General features: G+C 32.5%; 2 protein-coding genes across 2 annotated transcripts; one reads left to right on the top strand and one right to left on the bottom strand.

Annotated features, from left to right (window-relative positions):
• Window positions 1-1,864: 1,864 nt before the first annotated feature.
• Window positions 1,865-4,191, bottom strand: LOC149167449 (uncharacterized). The gene is made up of 6 exons (XM_089432991.1): window positions 3,904-4,191; window positions 3,700-3,792; window positions 3,506-3,604; window positions 2,834-2,875; window positions 2,503-2,734; window positions 1,865-2,416 (listed from the first exon to the last, which is right to left on the bottom strand). The coding sequence occupies exons 1-6, from the start codon at window positions 4,150-4,152 to the stop codon at window positions 2,229-2,231; spliced, it is 903 nt and encodes a 300-aa protein (XP_089289117.1). The 5' UTR covers window positions 4,153-4,191; the 3' UTR covers window positions 1,865-2,228.
• A 1,549-nt stretch (window positions 4,192-5,740) lies between these two features.
• Window positions 5,741-8,703, top strand: LOC149167448 (VAN3-binding protein-like). The gene is made up of 3 exons (XM_089430489.1): window positions 5,741-5,878; window positions 7,485-7,604; window positions 8,485-8,703. The coding sequence occupies exons 1-3, from the start codon at window positions 5,855-5,857 to the stop codon at window positions 8,701-8,703; spliced, it is 363 nt and encodes a 120-aa protein (XP_089286615.1). The 5' UTR covers window positions 5,741-5,854.
• The last annotated feature ends 1,241 nt before the right edge of the window (window positions 8,704-9,944 follow it).

Here is a 9,944-nt window from a genome sequence, read left to right as displayed (position 1 = left end):
GATTATTATACTTTATTAATCAATGTAATAATTTTTTGTGATGGTAGTTCTCACCATAGTTACCAAATTCAGGGGATTAGCCCAAAAATCGGAATATTGGTTGGTTGGGTTAGGTTAGATTCATGGTGAAGTCCAATATTCTATATTCAAAATATGACAAAAAAACACAAAAAATTCTATATTATAAGATTTGAAATTAAATTCAAATCTATATTTAAAAATATTAAAAAAAATCTAAAACACATGGTAAAAAATAGAAATATCTATATTATAGAATTTGAAAGGAAGGTAAATTCTATATTTAAAAACATTTAAAAAAATCTAAAACACACTTCTAGCATATCGACAAATCTTGGCGGATAGGAATGATTAGTGTTGTAGTTGAACTATCACTGTTATGGAATTCAAATAGAGGTTCTTTTCTACAATTTATAATAAAAAAATATTTTGTTAATATTATTCTTCATTATTGTTGAATAAATTTGGTTTTGATAGAGATTGGTTAAATGAAGTTGAAGTTTTAAATTTGTTTAGAAAATCTGATAACTCTAGTATCAAATTTTTATATAATTATCTAAACTTTGAATTTAATAATATGATATTTCATTGTATTTAGGCCTTGATTTATTAGTTGATAATTTAGCTTTCATCTATTAAACTCAGGGCCATTTGAAATCTTGAACTAATGCATGCATTCTCTTTTCAGAAATGAGGATGTTTTTTACATTTTCAAAATTTATATGGATTTGTTTAAGGAGAGAGACATAAATTTACTAGTATGTGGAGATCATTTAAGCCTATTTTTAATATTTAGTATTCCATCTTTTACATAAGATTTAGTTTTGAGTTTTCATTCCTAGATTTTACTTTACATGTTTTCTGTAGTTTGTCCCTCATTTGTTTAGGAGGGGTTGTAACATCTTAGATAAGTGAGGTCATTTGTTAGAGATAAGTAAACATGATTATTCTTGTGAGAAAAGATTTAATAACTTTTTTCTAAAGATTTGAATATAATGATTGTTCTTTAAAAAAAAAAAAAAATTGAAAAAGTAAGTGTCTTTATGATGTATACTCTCAAATTTTTTCCCGTATTGAATTTTAGATGGTCAAATTGAATTCAAATTCGAACTTGTTAACTATGGTTCTCACTAACCAAGACAATATTCTTTTTGAAGTAAAATTATTTCATCTTATTGGTCAAAATAATATTTTTTTTTAAGACTAATTAACCATATTATTTTAGAATTCTTTTTAAATTTTATTATTACATAGCTAAAATTTCTCAGAAAAAAATTATGATATATAATGTTATTTTACAATTTGATTGCACACTAACTTTTTAACCTTCTTTACAATTAAAAAAAAATGTTGGATCCTAGTGACCATTTTATACACTAGCCTGCTTTATAATTGAAAATTTATTTTTGTTATATGTTATGGACAATTTTGTACACTAACTTCAAAGCATTTAACATTTAATTTTATAATTAACCATTAATGTATTATCTTTTTTACTTTAAAATTACATTTTTTATTTATAAAAACCAATTTGAATTTTAAATATAAAATAATATATAAATATTTAATATATTAATAATTAAAAATAAAATAATTTATTAAAATATAATAATGCCGTGAATACACTAACTTGAAAAGATTTCATAAGAAGAAGCAGGAAATATTGCCTATACCCGGCAAGGGAAGAATCTCTTGATAACACCTCTCCCATGGTTGAACCACGTGGCCTACCCTATGGTAGAGAAATACAAAGATTCCAATCTCATCATAAACGTGCAGGTAAGACTTTATGAGTAGCTTTGTCCAAAATTCTTGAAACATTCAACAGATCTTCAGAAGTCCAAGATGGTTAACCATTAAGCACTTATATAAAATATGAGAATGATTCTACAACAATATGATTATAATAGATAGTATAAACAACCTGCTTCATACATGAAGTCAGAAAATAATGAAGTTGATCAATCCAGGCATTTAGTAACTGCAAAGAAGGAAATCTTTGGAGTGGACTGAGGTACTCATGCATGAAAGCAGAGAGGATCAAAAATAGACCTTATAGCTATAACAATAAGGGCAAACAGGAGGATGTAATTATTCTATTTGACCTGTAATATTACTAATGTTTTGATTAAACCTTCTAATGCTGGAGAGTTGTGCTGATAATGGTAAAATTTAGACTAGAGTTTTTCAACTTTGTGCAAGCTGTGGTGCTATGCTTCTACAGATCCGGCCTCAGTAGGTATTTGTATAGCCTGATCTGCCATTTCCTTCTTGGAGCAGTTATCAGATACTTGGGATTGATCAGATATACAACGGTCTCCATTCTCAAGTTTTTCTGCACTTTCCTCCCTCATCAGGCTTTCAAGGAACCCATTCAGTATTCCAACTGCTTCCTTATCTGTCAATGCCAAGCCAGAAAACCATGATCAGACAAATGTTCCATGACTTCATGCAACTGAAATCAATTAATTCAGCGTTACGTACCCAATCGGGGAACCATGTGGCCTTGGGGATGGGCGATTAGCAATGGATTCTCGAAGGCCTGCATGAGTTCCTCGCCTGGTACCTTCAACCAATCCTTGGCACCTATCAGGTGTACAGTTGGGCATTTGATGGGCGGGGAATACAAGATTTCACACATTTCTGGGTCTCTGAACTTGCTTCCTGAAATATGTATGATAAATCTAACCGGTGGATGATTTTTCAGCATCAATCCCTGAAATTTTGGAAGTAGAAAATCAAAATCGCTTTAAAGCTATTGCAAGGAATATAGATTTTTAACACTGATGGCAATTGGCTGGAAAAAGTGGCTTACCTTTCTTTGATAACCCACAAGAGCTGCAGAGAGGGTGGCCCCCTGAGAATCATTCAAACAAAAAAGTTAAGGAACTGTATTCACAATAAACGGTTTCAAGTGGAAAATCATGATATCAGCCCCGATTTACTTCAACTCTTTTGTCTCCTTTTTCACCTTTGATAAACCCAAATTTAAACTGATTTTAGGATGATAGGTATATGAATTAATTGCTTATTAAAAATCTCGATTTCTTAAAAAGTAAGCCTTACAGAGCAGACCAGAGGAGGATGTTAAAGAATGGACTGGATTCGAGGCATAAGTTTGTGTGGATTTCACATTCTTGCATCCAAATAGGCATAGAGCAAAATTGACTATATATAATTGGACACATACAATCAATCTACAATCAAAATAAAAATGAGCAAATTGAACTAAAACTACAATTTTCTCCATAAATAAGATGCATCTCTTATCCAATAATTTTAAACAATTTATTTGGAATTTTAATAGCTATCAGTGACAGTACTGATAGATACTAAACATAATCTACCCAATAAAATAAATATGCTAAGTTTTAGAGTTTCTGGCAGGAATCCCACCAAATTTTTTATACTAATCTGGGTTTGTTTACCTATTGAACATGAACCTATGCAATGAAATTTTACAGGCCTGTGGTTTTCACAAGAGTACCTGAGAAAATCCAAGCAGCCCATCAAAGGGGCCATTCTTTTCCATGTAATCAACAATGAAGGCAAATGCTTTGTCTAGGTTAGTGTACTCTGTAAAGTCCTGCATATACCCACACAAGATGATCATCAACACACGCAGATTTTATCATACACGGGTAAACTTTTATTTATATTGCATTAAAGGCTTAAACGAACCTTCTCAAATTGAAACCACTCAAAATAGGGAGGAGGAAATATGGCCTCGATCTCGGATTTCCCCTGAGCAGGATAGGGTCCGTCGAGGAAACACTGCAAAACATAAACATATATCGATTCTTTACAAAAGTCTGTACATAGCAACTTTTAAATTCTCTGTGACTCTGTGCTCAACTACCTGCAAGACTCAGAATTAGGGCGTACCATATCAAGTTTTTCAGTGATTGAAGAATCCCATCTGCTGATTTGTTTCTGCAGAAAGCTCCCGCTGGTTCTGAATCCGTGCAGACACAGCACTCTCAGCTTTTTCTCCATGTTGGTCTGCTGCTCCTTCTCCTTTCTCCTTTCTCTGCTGCAGCTATGCCCTCGTTGTCTTCCTTTGAACAACCATTGTGAGGCAATCATATAGCAAGGGAAAGAGGATGAGAAGAGCAGATTGACCGTGTGGTGCATAACTGTGTTAGGTCATATGGCAGGCTCACCTACTACTTTTCTCCAAGATAGTTGGAAATGGGTAATTGAGGCATATTCAAAATTCTAACTCTTTGTATTGATTGAGGACTGATCTCACTGTCAAGTGTGAAATAGGTAGATAGATGATTGAGGACTGATCTCACTGTCAACTGTGAAATAGGTAGATAGATGATTTTCAAGGAAAGTGGGAAGAAAGAATTTGTATTTTTTTAAGATAGGAGCCGTTGAAGAGTAGGAAGAAAAAATTGCATTTTTTTTTTTAAGATAAGAGCGATTGAAGAGTGGGAAGAAAGAATTTGCATCCCAATAACACAATAACATTTCATCATAAAATGTCAGTCTCAAAAGTAATCTAAAATAAAAAATTTGAACAAACTGTTTGAAAAAGCAAAGCTTCACCTAACAATGAATTTTTTTATCAAGATTTATGACCAAAAAACTGTTTTAGAAAAAAACTTGTGATATCTTATTTGGTGTGAAATTCAAGTCCTTAAACCATTAAGTTTCATTAACGTCATTAAAATATATCATATCATATATTTTTCTTTGCAATACGTCATCTGGCGCCTTGACGGTCATAATTTCAAAGCTCGTGCAATTAAACCATGGTGGGCGCAGGCGAAATTTTAGGCCATAATTTCAAAGTTCATACAATAGAGAGCGACATTTAAACCATGGTGGCGGCAGGCAAAAATTTAGGTGTTTTACATCTCCGGTATTGACTACTCCCCACCTACCACTCTGTAAAATAAGTCTTTGCGATGGTTAATTGAAAATTTGGGAAATTGGGAAGAGTTTATAGGTATCTTTTCATTTTTTTTTGAGGATGATTATAGGTAAAGCAAGTTAACTTAGTAAGAACCATTCCTAGATGCGAGGCTACCCGTAAAGATAACCAACTTTATTGATTTCTTATTTATCAAGTATAATTTTTAACTACTCAAAACACTTTACTAAATTTAATTTATTTTTTTAACTTATTATTTAAATAATTATTTATCACTTAAATAGTTTTATATAATATTATTTAAAAGTATATGGTAAATCTAATTTTATTTTTGTAAATTTATTAATATTTTTATCTAATTTTACTTTATATCCTTATCAAAACACCTTATTAGTCCCTGGGACTCTTATTCATCAATTGTGCTTTGACCGCGTATTAATCTCTTGTTTGACCCAAAAATATTGCCCCGCGTCACAACTTTAACCAAAGTTTTCATAATAGAAAATAATATAAAATTTATTATGTAATTTTTGATTGGACAACAAAGTTGGGGTCTTTTTCCAACCAGCTTTCAAGACATTATGTTCGGCGTAAAAATAAGATATCCAAAGTTTTCGGAGATGAAAAGTTTTTGTTATCCAAAGTTTCCTCATATTGCCGTGCTGAACATTTTATCAAAAGCAAAATTTAGTTTGTCCTAAGTTTTTGGTACCTGTTTTCCGTGTTCTGCATGCAGTGTGCATCCTGCAAGTGCCAGTTGTTTGCATATGCATAGGCGTCCATGGTGGTCTACAAATGCCTTATCCGGAGTCCAGAATAAGTTCAGAGCAGAGAGTGTCGAGCAGCTAATTCTCGGGAGTAACAGCAACCCAAGGAGCAAGTAGAAATCCAGAAAATTTATCTCTGGCTACAGTCCCATTTACATATGCATCGAATGCAACCGCAGAGCTAGTAATGGAAAGAATTTTATCACAATCTGTAAGTTTCTCTTGATCTTTTGTACTGTTGCTTATGGTCTGTACATTAAGCTTTGTTTTTCTTCAACGTTTGTATAACTCTGGTGCAAGATCCGTCATTGTCCTTGTAATTTAGATTGTTTTTAGTCAAAGAACGAGTATTTGGTAAGAGCATTTATTTACGCTCAGTCAGCGGAAATAGAAACCCCTCTATGTCAAACAAACTAATCAGTTTAATACCAGACTACAAGCCAATACTCTTAGCAAATGCTAGCTTCAAGCAGTAATGTGGATCTAGGCAGGTTGCTTCTGTTTTTCTGTGGCAATCGGATTTGTCTATTCATTAGCAGAGCCAGATGTTTCGGATGTTTGCTTGTTTGATGCATAACGAACTGTATAAGCTCCTTCTGATGTAATGTTTTAGCGATTCTCGATATACACAATTTATCAATCGAAAATGTTAAGGTATATATGTAGTGAAACTACCTGGTAAGGTATGCTGTCTGCTGGTGGTCTAATGTTTATTGTTGTGTCAAACGAGGTTCTGATAGAATGCTCCATGTGGTGGTTGCATTACGGAGTGATTGGTATAGATTATAAATATTGGCAGTTGTAGATTGAAATTGCTTTCGATTGAATGAAAATTATTAGAACTACGACCTTTTTGGTTTCCACCCACTAATCCTGTTACTTAGCTGTGGAATCTGAACCATTAATTGTCTTTTTATTCACACAAGTGTATTCTAGACCCTTTTTCCTTAAAACCTGAAGATAAATAAGTAATTTAGCCATTGTTGGTATTCCGTGCTGGTTCTGTCAAAAAAATTAAGGCAATGTCTCGAAACTATAATGAGGACAAAATAACACTATAATGGCCACAGGGTGCCAAGCATGTATGCTAATTACTGCTCAAGTAACTGTTCCGTGTCAGCAGGCACTTGTTGCATTATCTGTCTATCCTGCCACTTCCGCAGCGCAACACCCCTGTAGAGTGCACGGATATCTGCAGTCTTTCTCAAAGCTCTTTACTGCTTGCATAAGGTTATACTGTCTTTAAGGGGTTTTTCATTATTTCTGACATAACATGTGTCTTTATTCTTTTTAGAGGATATAATAGTGTAAATCAGAAGATGCAAGGGCATCTTCACACCCTTAAGAATAAGTGGGAAAGTTGAATAGAAATATATAATTTATTTGAATGATGGTAAAAAATCATAAAAGGGAGTAACATATTTACAGTTGTGTGGGGATAGTAATTTGGATCCAAGTAGGCTTCCATTGTATCCTTACTTTGCAGTCAGATTTCTTGTATTTGATGGGCTTAATGAAATTTTCTGTGGATTAATTTGTCTGACTGATATGTACCTTGCATGCTTCAGCTGCTTTGATGTTTGAAATGATATCAATGTAGATTTAGGGTTAAATTCACTTTAAATACAACTAACCTTACAAGTCTGATCTACATTTTTACTCGACTATGGAGTTTGAAGTATTAATTGTTGCCTTTATTTTTGCGTTTAGATTCCAGAGATCCTTTCTAGGTTTCTGTCAGAGCCTTTGATGTCAAGATTGTCATTATCTTTTGTATAGCTGTTTGTTGGAATCTCATGAATTAATTTCCTTCACAGGAACAATGCCATCTGACATCAAGAAAGAGTCTGCATAGCAGTGGTCCACTGAGTATCCGAAGTGCTGGCTCATTTAATGGGAGTCCTCCAGTTTCACCAAGGGGATCTGATGATTTCAAGGTATGTTATTTTACAATGTTTTCTGGAGCAGATCATGAAACCTAATAAATCATGTTTCTTGAATGTATTCAACAATGAGTTTATCACCTCTGTGTTGCCACACCTAGACAGCAATTGTGCAAGAAAATTTTAGATATGTTATTTGGTTGACATTATCTTCTTCAAGCCTGGTTTACTGCAACAAGCTTTCAATTCTGATGTGTAAGTTTAGGTTCGTTATATGGTTCTTTATTTCAATTTTTGTATTCTGCTACTGGGTACAGTTATGGTATTTACATTCAGCTTCCTTTACAATCGTTCTGGTTCTTATACATTTGAATGAAAAGTATAATAAATTTACAACGGAGAGCCTTACCTCTATCATTACTTCAATCTTGGAACGCATTGGTGTTTTCATCCGTGCACAATGAAGACATTTTACCTTTTTATGAATGTTTGATCTCTTTATAAAAATAGCTGGAAGATAAAAATATAAGCTTTTGATTCAAAGACCAGCAGGCGTTAGATATTCGACATTCCAATGAAAGCCATGAAGGTTCTGCGTGTTGAATGGAGTAGCTGCTATCCACCACAAGAGGTCAACTTTGCCATTAAACATAAGAACAACTTTGCTATCGGGATTCTTGTATGTCTTAATATTATTTTCACTATATGGGTCACATTCCAGCTTCATTCTGGGAGTGTAAAATTTATATAAAATTTCTTTGAAACAGCTAATGTCAAGAATTTTTACCTGGAGTGGCGGAGGGATTATTACAGCCCCCTTCTCTTTTTCCAGTCATGCCACCTGTTGGGTAGCTCATCTAGCGAGTGCTATGGTACTAGGATACCTAGTGTTTGCTTGAAGACTCTAACCCTGCAAATTTTAATTTATTGGCAGTTCTGTAAGACTGTCAACTCAACAAAAACACATTTGGGGGGAACAGTAGGACGGTGGCTAAAAGATATAAAAGGGAAGAAAAAAGAAGAGACCCGGGTTCATAATGCACAAGTTCATGCTGCTATTTCAGTTGCTGGTGTAGCTTTTGCGGTTGTTGTAGTTGCAGCAGCAACTGCTACATCTTCTGGTAGTGGTGAGAGTAGTCAATCAAAGTATTGAGTAATAGGCCTAAACTAAAGGAAATATTATAACAATAAAATCATATTCGTATGTTAGTTTTTTTATTATCATAAAACCATCTATTTTTATGTCTTTCATTATGAACATCCAATTCAACATCTTATATCATGTATTCCAGAATGAACGAGTTATGAATAACAAGTTCAACGTCTTATATCATGTATTTTAGAATGAACAAATTATGAATAACTATGAATAACAAGTTCAACGTTTTATATCATGTATTTTAGAATGAACAAATTATGAATGACAACTTCAGTGTCTTATATCATGTATTTGAGAATGAACAATTAATTCAGTAATTACATCGTGTATTTCATAAAGACCAACAAAGTTCAATGTCTTATATAGTGTATTGTATTTCAGAATGAACAATTAATTCAATAACTATATTGGATTTCCCATTCATGGTCATACCACCAGTGCTTTGCCAACAATAGACAAGACATATTTATTAAAAAATAAAAAATAAAAATTACTTCCCTTACCATTTCAGCATGGTACTCTGACCAATACAATTCATTTAAAAACAAATCTGCAAAAATAATTTGAAAACAATTTAGAACGACATCTTTTTATTACAAAATAAAAAAAACTCTTTACGATTTCAGTATTGTACTATGAATAATACAAATCATTTAAAAATAATTTCGGAAAAATTTCTGCGGGTATGCCATCTGCAACGTAGACCTTCTGGCAGACCCGGCAAAAACTACCATACATGCAGCACTTGTTTAAATAACATCCCACTATCACCTTAAAACAATTAAAACATAGATATCCTAACACAATTAATATCTACCATCTAAATAACAACCTAATACCTTTAAACAATTAAAAACTACCACAAAACTATATTACAAAACCAATGTTAATTGATATTTGCATTAATACTTGTTATTTAAATTCTTTGATTACTTATATATACAATTCAAAATCAATTTTAATTTATGTTTTCATAAATTATGCCATTTAAGTGACATCCTAACATGTCAAGAAAATTAATTTTAAAACATTCCATTTAAAAAAGATATCCTAACACAATTAATATCTACCATCTAAATAATAACCTAATACCTTTAAACAATTAAAAGCTACCACAAAACTATATTACAAAGCCAAAGTTAATTGATATTTGCATTAATACTTGTCATTTAAATTCTTTGATTATTTATATATACAATTCAAAATCAATTTTAATTTATGTTTTCATAAATTAT

This window comes from Pinus tabuliformis, chromosome 5_1, assembly GCF_031772625.1.
Source record: "Pinus tabuliformis cultivar Carrire ecotype Pingquan chromosome 5_1, CPIR1, whole genome shotgun sequence".
In the NCBI taxonomy this organism is placed as follows: domain Eukaryota; kingdom Viridiplantae; phylum Streptophyta; class Pinopsida; order Pinales; family Pinaceae; genus Pinus; species Pinus tabuliformis.
This window is presented reverse-complemented; position numbering and strand designations above follow the sequence as displayed.